This window comes from Bombyx mandarina, chromosome 19 (genome assembly GCF_030267445.1).
Source record: "Bombyx mandarina strain Sakado chromosome 19, ASM3026744v2".
NCBI classification, from domain to species: domain Eukaryota; kingdom Metazoa; phylum Arthropoda; class Insecta; order Lepidoptera; family Bombycidae; genus Bombyx; species Bombyx mandarina.
This window is the reverse complement of record NC_143225.1, coordinates 3,404,507-3,419,507: the sequence shown is the minus strand read 5'-3', so window position 1 is coordinate 3,419,507 and position 15,001 is coordinate 3,404,507. Positions and strand designations below refer to the sequence as shown.

Genomic DNA, 15,001 nt, shown 5'->3' with positions numbered 1-15,001 from the left:
AAGCCCCTATCCGTAACGATAGGATTTTTTAACGCTTACGGTCTCGCAAATCAACGTGATCAGGTTTCTGACTTTTTGCGTGACCATCAAATTGATATCTTTTTAGTGCAGGAGACCCTACTTAAGCCCGCGCGCCGTGACCCTAAAATCGCAAACTATAACATGGTCAGGAACGACAGGCTCTCTGCTCGTGGTGGTGGTACCGTCATTTACTATAGAAGAGCCCTGCATTGCGTTCCGCTCGATCCTCCCGCGCTCGCTAATATCGAAGCATCAGTGTGCCGAATCTCACTGACGGGACACGCGCCGATCGTTATCGCGTCCGTTTATCTTCCACCGGATAAGATCGTTCTAAGCAGTGATATCGAGGCGCTGCTCGGCATGGGGAGCTCTGTCATTCTGGCGGGCGACCTAAATTGTAAACACATCAGGTGGAACTCACACACTACAACCCCGAATGGCAGACGGCTTGACGCGTTAGTCGATGATCTCGCCTTCGATATCGTCGCTCCGCTAACTCCGACTCACTACCCGCTAAATATCGCGCATCGCCCGGATATACTCGACATAGCGTTATTAAAAAACGTAACTCTGCGCTTACACTCGATCGAAGTAGTTTCAGAGTTAGATTCAGACCACCGTCCCGTCGTTATGAAGCTCGGCCGCGCTCCCGATTCCGTTCCCGTCACGAGGACTGTGGTGGATTGGCACACGCTGGGCATCAGCCTGGCTGAATCTGATCCACCATCGCTCCCGTTTAGCCCGGACTCTACCCCGTCTCCTCAGGATACCGCTGAAGCCATAGACATCTTAACGTCACACATCACCTCGACATTAGATAGGTCATCGAAACAAGTTGTAGCGGAGGACTTCCTTCACCGCTTCAAATTGTCCGACGATATTAGGGAACTCCTTAGAGCTAAGAACGCCTCGATACGCGCCTACGACAGGTATCCTACCGCGGAAAATCGAATTCGAATGCGTGCCCTACAACGCGACGTAAAGTCTCGCATCGCCGAAGTCCGAGATGCCAGATGGTCTGATTTCTTAGAAAGACTCGCGCCCTCTCAAAGGTCTTACTACCGCTTAGCTCGTACTCTCAAATCGGATACGGTAGTAACTATGCCCCCCTCGTAGGCCCCTCAGGCCGACTCGCGGCGTTCGATGATGATGAAAAAGCAGAGCTGCTGGCCGATACATTGCAAACCCAGTGCACGCCCAGCACTCAATCCGTGGACCCTGTTCATGTAGAATTAGTAGACAGTGAGGTAGAACGCAGAGTCTCCTTGCCACCCTCGGACGCGTTACCACCCGTCACCCCGATGGAAGTTAAAGACTTGATCAAAGACCTACGTCCTCGCAAGGCTCCCGGTTCCGACGGTATATCCAACCGCGTTATTAAACTTCTACCCGTCCAACTCATCGTGATGTTGGCATCTATTTTCAATGCCGCTATGGCGAACTGTATCTTTCCCGCGGTGTGGAAAGAAGCGGACGTTATCGGCATACATAAACCCGGTAAACCAAAAAATCATCCGACGAGCTACCGCCCGATTAGCCTCCTCATGTCTTTAGGCAAACTGTATGAGCGTCTGCTCTACAAACGCCTCAGAGACTTCGTCTCATCCAAGGGCATTCTCATCGATGAACAATTCGGATTCCGTACAAATCACTCATGCGTTCAACAGGTGCACCGCCTCACGGAGCACATTCTTGTGGGGCTTAATCGACCAAAACCGTTATACACGGGAGCTCTCTTCTTCGACGTCGCAAAAGCGTTCGACAAAGTCTGGCACAACGGTTTGATTTTCAAACTATTCAACATGGGCGTGCCGGATAGTCTCGTGCTCATCATACGGGACTTCTTGTCGAACCGCTCTTTTCGATATCGAGTCGAGGGAACCCGCTCCTCCCCACGACATCTCACAGCTGGAGTCCCGCAAGGCTCTGTCCTCTCACCCCTCCTATTTAGCTTATTCGTTAACGATATTCCCCGGTCGCCGCCGGCCCATTTAGCTTTATTCGCCGACGACACGACTGTTTACTATTCCAGTAGAAACAAGTCCCTAATCGCGAAGAAGCTTCAGAGCGCAGCCCTAGCCCTAGGACAGTGGTTCCGAAAATGGCGCATAGACATCAACCCAGCGAAAAGTACTGCGGTGCTATTTCAGAGGGGAAGCTCCACACGGATTTCCTCCCGTATTAGGAGGAGGAATCTCACACCCCCGATTACTCTCTTTAGTCAATCCATACCCTGGGCCAGGAAGGTCAAGTACCTGGGCGTTACCCTGGATGCATCGATGACATTCCGCCCGCATATAAAATCAGTCCGTGACCGTGCCGCGTTTATTCTCGGTAGACTCTACCCCATGATCTGTAAGCGGAGTAAAATGTCCCTTCGGAACAAGGTGACACTTTACAAAACTTGCATAAGGCCCGTCATGACTTACGCGAGTGTGGTGTTCGCTCACGTGGCCCGCACACACATAGACACCCTTCAATCTCTACAATCCCGCTTTTGCAGGTTAGCCGTCGGAGCTCCGTGGTTCGTGAGGAACGTTGACCTACACGACGACCTGGGCCTCGAATCTATCCAGAAATACATGAAGTCAGCGTCGGAACGGTACTTCGATAAGGCTATGCGTCATGATAATCGCCTTATCGTAGCCGCCGCTGACTACTCCCCGAATCCTGATCATGCAGGAGCCAGTCACCGTCGACGCCCTAGACACGTCCTTACGGATCCCTCAGATCCAATAACGTTTGCACTAGACGCCTTCAGCTCTAGGAGCAGGCTTAGGGACCTCGGTAACCGTACTCGTCGAACTCGACAAAGAGTTCGCCGTGCAACCTAACCCATGAATCAGCTCGCTGAGTTTCTCGCCGGATCTTCTCAGCGGGTCGCGATTCCGATCCGGTAGTAGATTCATTCGCGAAGCAGCTACTCTTGAGTTGTTAGGTCTCCTTCGGAGGCGCTCGGGTAGCTGTTAGCAAATCCCACCCCTCCTGGCTGAGCCTTTGCTCGCCCACCTGTCCTGGTGAAACTGGAAAGGCCTCCGGGCCACCAGTAATCCTTCAATCATAAAAAAAAAAAAAAAAAAAAAAAAAAAAAAAAAAAAAAAAAAAAAAAAAAAAAAAAAAAAAAAAAAAAAAAAAAAAAAAAAAAAAACATCAAAGGAAAAACAAAATTGTTATTTTTTATTTAATTCCGTTCATTTTCATATTTATCTACCTTTTAAACCTTCTCTGGACTTCCACAAATAATTCAAGACCAAAACTAGCCAAATCGGTCCAGCCGTTCTCGAATTTTAACGAGACTAACGAACAGCAATTCTTTTTTATATATATGGTATTAGCATCAACAGTTCGATGTTTTTTAAATGAACTTCAATTAAATTTACTCCATTAAAATAACTAAAAAAGGTTTTTTGTTATGATAATTTTTCCAAATTTTATACTTTAAATGGATCTTTTTATAAAGTTGAAAATTTTTCGCTTAAACCAAATAGTCTCGATACCCCGCCATATTTATTATTTACAAAAGCCCAGTTATAATAAAATTAATTGTGACCTTATTTCGGTTTTATATTTTATTTTTATTTTACTATATAACAAATCAAAATAATTTAACATAAATCAACTCACACAGTAGAACAAATCTTCCAATGCGCTTGAAGGAGGCACAGTTCCCTAGATACAGGCTACGTTGCCTCGTTGGACAGCCAGACTCACTCTCTGGGCAAAGTGCCAGCCAGCCTTAGCATCACGTGTAGCCTCCTTCAAGCGTTTGGAGATTTCTGTTAAAAATTGTGACTTAATTAATTTGTGATTAAAATTCGTAGTTCGTAGAAATAAATGTAAACAGAACTGTTCTCAATCATCATCAACCGTCCCGCTTTCAATGTCGAAGATCTGAAGTCACTTAGAAGCCGTCACCAAGAAAACAGCTTTCTCGGGCTTTAGTAATTTAAAGTACTAAATATTTTATTTCTTTATTGCCGTACTTTATTTTACTAGATCTTGCGATTGCTCCGTCCTCATCGCTGTCATCAGGCATCGCATGTCAGCGTTCCCGCTTTTGATGTTTGTGTGCTATTTTGACAGCTGTCAAATCTGAAGTGTCTCTTTCTTTGTCAAGAGTGTATTATGAATCTGTGGAAATGCCGATTTACCCTGGTAAGTTTTCTTGTGGTTGGAATGTCTAGACTATGGAGGGTAGAGGCAAGGAGAACCGTCTCATATGGGAGAAGCTTGAAAAAGTGTCCCACTTTCAGCACTAAATAATAGTTCAAAAATCCTCCAGAATGGCGCTAGCATAGGCACAGGGTATATGAATTGAGCAGTTGTTAACTGATTGAAGTAGGAAATTTAATATATTTAATGACTAGAGTAGTTAGTGACAGTGTAATATACAAGACCTCACATGTTTTCGTAGTCCAAACTAATTTCGTCAATATAACCTAAAATTATTGATGTGGTAAAAGTGGAGACATCGATTGCATTTTTAGCTTTAAATATAATACTTTTTGTAATTTTGTAGTGCTTACGGTTCTTTCGTTCTTTTTTATTTCTCTATTTTATTCTAATAACTTTCAGCGCCTTTTTTGAAATTTACCCGGTTGCTACTGTAGCGCCACCCTTATTTAGCAGATTTTAACGAACACTTTTTACACATAGAGACGGTTCTCCTTACCTCTACCCTCCAGTCTAGACACAGATAGGTGAGTTCAATTGAATTACTATACTATTGTTACTTGTGTGATAAAAATAATGTTTTAAATGACAGTTAAATGGTGGAGACCCTTTTTTATGGAACCGCAGGAAAAACAGCGCCCATTTGTACTTTAGCTTACGTTTCATATAAGTACCTATTCCAAGTATTCCATTACTTCCTTACTCAATTGCCATCGGAAATACGATTCGAAGATAATTTTAATTATTGTATTACAATGTTTGTTAAATTAGTTAAATTTCGATTGTCAGCAATAGAGAGAGAGAGAGAGAGAGTATTCTTTATTGTACACCAAAAAACAAATAAACAGTGCGATACATTAAATACAAAAAAGTACAATTGGCGGTCTTATCGCTAAGAGCGATCTTTTCCAGACAACCATCAGGTGGACAAGAATCATTTGGAAACAAACTTCGCGCGGTGTACTAATCCAGTGAAAAACATATTGTACATATATATACATATATGGACACATACATACATACATACACACATATATCCGTAAATATACATACAATTAATACACAACGTAATAGAGCATATTTGATTATATAAATTTTATTTTTTAAATAATCGATGGATGTAACGTAACTGTATTCTCGTTCATTGAATTGGCGGTTCCTTAACGTTACTTCTGTAATGCCAGTATTATTAACATAACATAGCATGCGCATTCAGACAAACTAAATAATTTCATTATTATTATTATTTATTTGAATTGTATTTTTTTTTGACTTGTTTTTTTGTATACTGTAAATATGTTTTCTTGTTTAAAAAAAAAAAGAAAATAGTTGAGAAAATACAAAAAAAAAAAAAGCCCGCTGAGTTTGTTTCGCCGGTTCTTCTCAGGACTGTGGCTTTTTTTGGAACCGGTGGTAGAGTTAACATTTTTCTTTTACATTTTGACATTCAACAAGTGTGTTTTTGATGACATCCAAGTTGAAATAAATGATTTTGAATTTGAATTTGAATATGAATTACGATTCCGATAAATCTTTTTTTATTTTATTATTTTATTCACATAAACATAAAGTTTACTAGGGTAAAACTATGGCACACATGGAGTTGCTCTATAAAGAGGAACAACATTTAAAGCTATTGCTTCACCAGTTTTTATGTCTTTTTTTTTTATATTTTACAATTCAAAATGTTTTTATGTTTCTTACGTTACTTCTTCTAATGTTTCAATATTCAAATTAACATTTATGTCACTTAACCTCTTTATGTCATAAATCATATAGAGGTTACATATATAATTCTTCTGTGCGTGTGTTTGTCACTGAACTCCTCCTAAAAGGCTGGACCGATTTTAATGAAATTTTCTGTGTACCTTCAAGTGGATTCGAGAATGGCTTAGATATACAAATCAGCCCAGCAGATGGCGTTGTAGTCGGTATCTAGGTTATTTATCTACACTGCAACTAAACAGCTGGTTCGACTTGAATGAATTTTTGTGTATGCATTCATTCATTCATTTCATTCATTTTGTGTATGCATGAAAACGTCTGTCGGGGCCGCTAGTATTTTCTTAAATTTGTATTATAATGTTTTTGCTTAGGGTGTACCATTGGTTATTCTGACACAAAGAAATCATGCTATTCAACGTTACGACAGTGTTATATAGGTACAATTAATATTTCGAATAAACACCTCAAAATGTCCAGCATTTACGCTGCAATGCCTATGACCTCGTGTTACAATAAAAATTAAGTCCCATCCACACGCATGACAAAAAATTCTATGTTCTAATCGATTCTAAATATAAAATGGTCTCTGTTTCCTCTTTTTCCCTAAAAATAAGCACATTAAAGAGTATACGCCACACTCATATAGTAATTAAGGGCTCATCAAAGTCATTGAATCGATACACGCGGTCAATGAACGAGCAACTTTGATCTACCTTGGCCTTTGTCCGACAAACCTTTATCACGGGTCAATACTTGTTCCCTGACTTCGTATTCTCGAAGTGAATAACAGTTTTAGGCTCGAGTATTTATCCCCGAAATTCGAGTATTCAATAATAGGCACTAGTACAACACTTCAATTTCTAAAGTGAATGATTGATTTTATTAGGCCGACTTCAAAAAGATTCACAATTGAACTATTTATTTTTTAAGTGTTATAAAGAACAGTTTTGTAGGTGAGCCGATTTAGGTGATACTTTTTTTATATCAAAGCTGATGCTTCCGCGTAAATCTTATCAATATCTGACTGGTTATTTTTGAGTTATTCTTAGTCGAAGTTTTGGTTTATTAAAATAGAGAAGTTTCGTTGCCATTATTTTAATCAGGTAGATGAACTAAACGTGTTATCAGTGCAAGCTGTGCAAATACAAGATGCATAAATACAACAACGAATAAGGACGCAAAAGAAGCAAAGTGCACTAAAAAATAAACAAAACAGTATTAAACCAAACAGAACCAAAAAATTTACACGTTTAATATTCCAAGCGAAAGTGTAAGGTGGAATCGATAGGGCGCTCCGAACTCAAGGGTCAAGGCAGGGCCGGCAGTTTGGTCGCCCTACATCCCTTCGAGTACAGGAAAATCTTGAATTTAGGTTAATATTCTAATAGACGCCGATAATGGAAGCCGAGCTGGATTTTTATACGCTTTTGAAGTTATACGCTACGTGATTTTAGTTCGTAAACACAACGATTAGGTACGCACACGCAAACTATACGGTGGATTGATTATACGAATATTTCATTCCCGATCGTGCGGACAGAATGGAAAGCAGTCGACGTCGCCCAAAACACGTCATTTCGGATCCTCCCGATCCACTAACGGTGCTTTTAGGTACCTCAAGCACCGGTCATCGTTCTCGTCGAACCCGTCGCTTGCGACGAAGGGCTCGATGAGCTAATTAACCCATAGATACAGCCCACTGAGTTTCTCGCTGCATCTTCTCAGGGTGTCGCGTTTCCGATCCGGTGCTAGATTCTGCGAAACACTGCTCTTGGTAGGGCCAGTGTTAGCAACACTCCGGTTTGAGCCCCGTGAGCTCACCTACACGTCAGGGCGAAGCTGAAATAGCCTCTCAAGGCATCAGCATAGGTAGGGAAAAAAAAACACGCCCCCACTCTTCTCTGAGGGCCATCCTCCTCGTGCATTCATGTTGTGATGATGAGCCATTTACTACGGCTTTTGTCTGGTCAGTCCACCTCATAGGCGATCTTCCTAGTGGCTTGGTATCCTCAACCTTTCCCTGGACCACAAGCCATATATTTATATCATACATACACTATACAAGGCTATTGTAATCGGAATCATTATACTATTGTAAGGATTTATATCTTTATTTGACGTAATTTAAAATACAAATAGTCGTTTGCTTATCATAGTTCCTTGATCAACAATAATCTCAGAGGGTATATTATTATAATAAGAAAAAAAATTAAAACTTATTATAAATTTCTTCTCTCTTTTGAGCTAAGCAAAACACGCTGTGCGGTAGCTCCAATTATTCGTTAATTCTAATCGCTAAGAACTAGCAAGTCAGTGCTTATATTTCAATCTATAAATGTAAACTAAACTGATTTATCAAGAAGACTTAACTAAAATTCCCAAAGTCTAGTTATAAGCTAAACGAGAACGTTCGAGACAATTGAACGTCTCACATTTCACAAAATAACAAATACAATTTAACAACACACAAAGCAGTTAAACAGTTTAATTCAAAACCGTGCTAGAAACACGTTAATCTAGTTTCTAGATCTGTGATGTGGTTTGAAATACAAACGTACCTATACGACGAGTATGAACGTCCAAAGTTTGCGGTTATGCAAACGGCGAGGGACCAACGTTTTGATCTATTTAAGCAAACATTTGATCGAACTTCGCTACAGTATTTTGAAGAATAAATTAACGAATCTCGTTTTAATATTTCTATCTAAACATTTTAGACTTTTTTTATTTCTATTTTATATTTTATATTTCTATCTAAACATTTTAGAATTATTATTGATTTTTGTTTGTTTGTATCCATCCCTCTTCCCGTTATCTGGGGTCGGGTCTCCTCAGTCTACGGCGCCAGGTTCATCTGTCCTGGGTTGTCGGTTTTAGCAATTGGGCTTTCTTAAGGTCTCTTTCGATGTTTGACCACCAGGTCGATGGCAGGCGGCCTCTACCTTTCTTTTGTTATGACAAGCCCAATGCGGCCTTCACCACATAATCTTCGTCTCGTCTCATGATATGGCCATACCATCTAAGGAGATTTTCAAATTATTATTGGTTTTAATTTCTGAAAAATATAGCATCTAATAAACATGCTGCCAATTATTTTACATAGCTTAAATTAGATTTTCGGGAACTTCGCGGATTCAGAAAATGATTCAAGAATACAGCGACTGGATCTTATAATAACAAACACAAGTAGAGAACAAATAACTCAAAAGATGTCCGCACTCCAACCGCTATAAATTAACGGTCTAATAACTATCTATATAGTTAATAACTATCTATATTACAGTAATTAACTAGATGACCTAGTCGATCTAATCTCACAATGGACTAAATTTCATTAACATGCAAAGGTTCCTTACTCTAGAACAGTGATTCTCAACCACTGTTCCGCGGCACTTTTGTGTGCCGCCAAATTTCAAAAGCGTGCCGCCAAATTTTGCGAATATATAATAATGTTAATATTATTAAATTATATCATTTTAAAAGAAAAATATTTGAAACATGAATATATATATTTAAATAAATAAAAAAATTATAGTATATTTTAGTTTATTTCGTATATTAAAATTTTTTGATAAACTATTTATGCAGCGTGTTGTAGTAAGTAAATAATTATTATCTTTTTTTTTGTGTACCGCCAAATTTTGAAATCGTTAAATATGTGCCGCAACAAAAAAAAGGTTGAGAATCACTGCGTCTAGAAACTGGCATTACAGTGTGTTTCTTGCGTAAAATGCGCTGAAAAGCGTATGGATACAGCACTTCAATAATGTTTACTATTAAACAATAGTTTTGTAAAAAATCTGTAGTTTCAGCAACTGGTTCTGAAACATCGCTCCACGGTGTTTCTTTTGTAATATATCTGGTATTGTTATATTACCAACGGTGACGACTATCATCAGTTGGGTCGTACGCTCGTCTATATTCGAATATGCTTAATAATATCGTAAACATGAACAGATCACAATTCCATTATAATACTTTTAAATTCAAAACGTTCTTTTAAGCCACGTCCAGCAATTGCCAACCGCAATGGCCCAACGTGTTGTGCCGTGCTTGGCAAACATAAGCCAACGTTCGTTTATTGTTCAACAAAAACAAAGTTATAGTGATGTTTGACCTATTTTTACCATTCCAAAGTGGTCCGTAGTCCATTTGCTGAAGCTCAACTTTTTTAATATACACTTTGCCTATTCAAAAACTAGTTCTCGGCCGGAATTAAAATTTTTGGTTTATTTGATTTGAAACTGAAAGAGAAATAATTGATAAGGCAAATGTAATTATGAAGTATGGCCTTTGAAAATTTCATAAAAACAAAGTTGAGTTTCAAAATGTTTCGGGTACCTATACTTACTGGTGGTAGGACCTCTTGTGAGTCCGCACGGGTAGGTACCACCTCCCTGCCTATTTCAGCCGTGAAGCAGTAATGCGTTTTGGTTTGAAGGGTGGGGCAGTCGTTGTAACTATACTGAGACCTTAGAACTTATATCTCAAGGTGCGTGGCGCATTTATGTTGTAGATATCTATGGGCTCCAGTAACCACTTAACACCAGGTGGGCTGTGAGCTCGTCCACTCATCTAAGCAATAAATAAAAAAAAACGTGAAAGGGACCTAGTTTTAGTTATTGGATAGATCGATGTCATTATAGTTATATATCATGGTAATACAACTTACTACTATTACTATCGCTTACAGATGTCAACACACTACATTACCATAGATAATACACATAAATTAGTTATAGATAAGCAACTCAGGCACTCAACAAAAACGTTTACGGGCGTCGGCCACTAGATGGCCTCACTTCGATTAGTTTCTCATTGCTCCTGTAGATGGCAGTAACATATTATGTACCTATCCTATATTTTAATGTAATTTTAATTTAATTTCCAATTGAGAATATGTCTCAAGCCTTAAGCTTCAATGGGCTCCGATAAATTTAAGGCAAGGCGAGCAGTGACCTCGCTAACCCGTCTATGCAATAAATAAAAATTAATCCATTGGTTTAAAATGTTGACGACCTTTGTAATAATTTATTCAAATAAATAGATAATTTTGTATGCAATCTATCGACATACGATAAAATCTTTTTAGGTTACCCTGAATGAGGCTTTAGCTATCTGGATCAGTTCCATAGTAAAGTCACTGAGCTAATTATATTGCCAATTAAATTGTTGTTATTTATGATCTTATTAAGGGCATAATAATTTTATGAATCATTTTAGGAATCGGCTTTTTAATGCAGCATCGAAAGCATTTGGAAGGTAAAACCAAATATGCTTCTGTACCGCTAATGCTCAATAGCTCGAAGGATCTTTTATGCTACGTCAAAATCGGTACCTCACTAAGCACAGTTTCTTCTTCTAATCCTGGCAGTGGGTCAGAAGCTTATATTAAAAAGTGTGCCATGTTACTCTTTATCTGACGGGAAGTGTGGCACATCTGGGTCTGCTGAGAAACATTGGTTCTCCGTTTATTTTGTACCTACGTTCCTTGGGAAGTGGCATTTGATCTCGTCATGTACTAGCCCTTGCTGTTGGAACAAAGCTCGTACTTACTACCTGAAGCGCGGCATTGACAGACAGTGCGTTTTTAAAGAATATATGCATCGGATATAGTTGTGCCATTTGCATAACTGTTGTCGTCAATCAGAGGACCCGCTCCGGTGGTAGATTCTGCGAAGAACTGCTCTTGCTAGGGCCAGTGTTAGCAACACTCCGGTTTGAGCCCCGTGAGTTCACCTACATGTTAGGGCGAAGCTGAAATAGCCTCTCAAGACTATCAGCATAGATAGGGAAAAATAAAGAGGACCCGTCGACTCATTTATCTTCATTTGCAATGTGCTAAATATTTTAAAAGTATGTTTACAGGACAGTATTGTCGTTGGCGAAGTTCCTTAGATTCTCGTTCAAATGTTAACTTTTTTGCGCTCGGATCAATCAGACGAAGGATCTAAAGGGATATTTATGGTTAATTTTAAACAAAAGAGCTTGGTTCTTATGTAATATTTATCTATATCCTCTCGCGGAAGCTTGAAGTGATAAAGAGAAGAGATAGAGATAGAATTGTAAATAAATAAATAAAAGACTTCATTGTCCCCAGGTAAAGTAGATGAAAAGGCAACGCAGCTTCATGCGATCGCGTCACTCAAGGTACTGCTGGAAGCAACGAGGCCGACAGCGGGTGGAGCCGGTGCAGCTGCTGCGAAGCACACAGCTGCAGCAGCAACCCAGGGTCAGCAGGCGAAGGAGACGCCTCTAGACCTGCCGAACGGTGGCCTTGCTGGAGACGTCCAATTAGATGCTATAGAAGAGGTTAGCTTCAAAACAGCCAACTATTTTCCTAACGCCTAACTAATAGTACGAAGGTTTAGTTATTGAAGGCAAGTCAAACCGGAAAAATTAAATTTATCTAATTACTGATGGTAGTGATAATAATATTAATATTGCGAGACCTAATGAACATCCTTCTTTACGCATGACAGATTAGACATGATTCTATCTTATATTTATTAGACGACGTATAATTATTTGAAGTCATCGTGGCCTAAGCGATAAGACGTCGGGTGCATTCGTATCTAGCGATGCACCGGTGTTCGAATCTCAGGCGGGTACCAATTTTTCTAATTAAATACGTACTCAACAAATGTTCACGATTGACTTCCACGGTGAAGGAATAACATCGTGTATTAAAAATCAAACCCGCAAAATTCTAATTTGCGTAATTACTGCTGGTAGGACCTCTTATGAGTCCGTGCGGGTAGGTACCACTACCCAGCCTATTTCTGTCGTGAAGCAGTAATGCGTTTCGGTTTGAAGGGTGGGGCAGCCGTTGTAACTATACTGAGACCCTTAGAACTTATATCTCAAGGTGGGTGGCGCATTTACGTCGTAGATGTCTATGGGCTCCAGTAACCACTTAACACCAGGTGGGCTGTGTGAGCTCGTCCTCCCATCTAAGCAATAAAAAAAAAAACGGTTGTTCAGATTATACCGTCTTAATCTTTGTGTAGAACTGAACCGAAAAACACCAATTTTTCGAAGTATTAACTTCGACACTTAGAAATCTTAATACTAGTTGGACTGTAAAATAGGCTCCATGTTCTTTTATTGTTTTTGTTAATACTATTAAAATGAATACCTAAGTAATAATTACGGAGTCCACAAAAAATCAATAAATAAAGTTACTAGATATCAATAAAGTATATGGCTAGTGTAGTTCAAACAGTGTCCTATTCAATAGCAGCATGTTGAAGCCCGACAGCACAGAAAAAGGTCAAAATAAAAAGTGTTACTTGTATTCTGAGGGGAAAAAACAGGGTCATTAGTCACAGAATAGTATTGCGACCTTTAACCGAAGCGTGGCCTGGACTGCCATTGTTCGGTGGCCAGACACCTGATTGATGACTAACCTCAGAACAAAGATCGCGATAATCTTAGCCTGACGAAAAAACATTCAAATGAAAGCTAGCAAGCCTCTAATCTGATTGATTGTTTCGTTATTCCACGGTGTTCTAGAATAACAATTACTATTGTGTTTTTTCCCGTTTCATATCGTTTTTATATTGTAGTAAGATATTGTGCTTCCCTGTAGGCAAGGTTCTCGTCTCGAAGTCGTACAGTATTGACGATGTACTCGTAGTATCAATCAACATTCTTAGAGAACACATCGTGTCGCGCTGTGTTCTCTAAGAATGTTGATTGATGCTGTCGGCTCCTACAAAGTCCCCGCGTTTGGAGGGCGCGCGTGGTATGTGCAACTTGACAATCTGCAAATGTTGGGAGGAGACCGCGGACCCAAGGATATTTTAGGGCCCTACCGCACTAAACGACTCCCACGCACTCTTACACCTGACGTACAATCTCACCCCGGAGTCAGAACTCGGTCAGAGTAAGAGGCTTCCCGCGGTCAACACTATAACTAGACTCGCGGCGCCACCTCTAGGACGCCCGGGCGATGCCGCTGGTGTTCCCGGATACCCCGCTGGGTCAGAACCAGCCTGCCAGATTGGAACGCGACACACCGCCGACCGGGCTTTTTAAAATTGACGGATAGTTGCCGGCATTTTCGTTTACAGACTGACTGATATATTTACGAATGCGCACGTTAAGCCGATATTTTGCCGTCAGTTATGCGTATACATAAGCATACCAATTTTTCCTGTTTAACCTCCATTGCGTCATACATCAGACTATATCTATTACTGATCACAATGTGAATTTTCAACAGGGTACAATGGTGCAAAAACTTCGTGTTAAAACATAGTAAATAAAATTTCTAAGCACCGGATCGGACCTGCTACTACGCATTCTCGTTAAGATTATATTTTCGTTACAAAAAAACAGTTACATAATATCCCTTGCATATCAAATAACAGCGTCGAGAAAGAATCCAATTTCGCTTCGACATCTGAACGTTGTGATGTGTCGTCTGTATCATTTCCTTTACATTTCCCGTATTAGGCATCGTTCATACGAATAACGATGCCCATTTCGGTATACATCGCTCCTGACGATCGGTTTCCTGCGAAATTCGCCCTCCTTTCTCGTCATCAACGCGCTGACGCAGCGTTATAGTTTCCGAAATCATTTCTTTTTTCCGATAGTATTTGAAATATCGATGAGACGTTATTAAGTGGCTGTTCCACCCTTCAAACCGAAACGCATTACTGCTTCACGGCAGAAATAGGCAGGGCGGTGGTACCTACCCGTACGGACTAACAATATGTCCTACCACCAGTAATTACGCAAATTATAATTTGTCAAGTTCGATTTTTATTACACGATGTTCCTGATGATTCCTTCACCGTGGAAGCCAATTGTGAACGTCTGATAAGTACGAAAATTAGATATTTTTACTTTTATTTTCTTAAATTCGTGAAGACTTTATCTTCATTTACCTTGTATTTGCATTCGAGATTCGAACATCGGCACAGACGCAACGCATATAGAAGTTCTCCGAGCGATTTTACGCATGAGGAACCGAGATACCACGATACTTACTGGTAGTAGGACGTTTTGTGAGCCCGTACGACTAGGTGCGGGCTTTTGCGATAGGCAGCGGCTTGGCTCTGCTCCTGACATT

General features: G+C 40.1%; 1 protein-coding gene across 4 annotated transcripts in view; it reads left to right on the top strand.

Moving 5' to 3' along the window:
* Nucleotides 1-15,001, top strand: part of LOC114239344 (sodium/potassium/calcium exchanger Nckx30C) — a 72,449-nt gene that overhangs the window by 40,696 nt on the left and 16,752 nt on the right. For all 4 annotated transcript variants that reach the window (XM_028169500.2, XM_028169503.2, XM_028169501.2 and 1 more), the window contains one exon: nt 12,020-12,231. In XM_028169500.2, the coding sequence (XP_028025301.2) occupies nt 12,020-12,231 (212 nt within the window). The remainder of the gene's footprint in view (nt 1-12,019; nt 12,232-15,001) is intronic.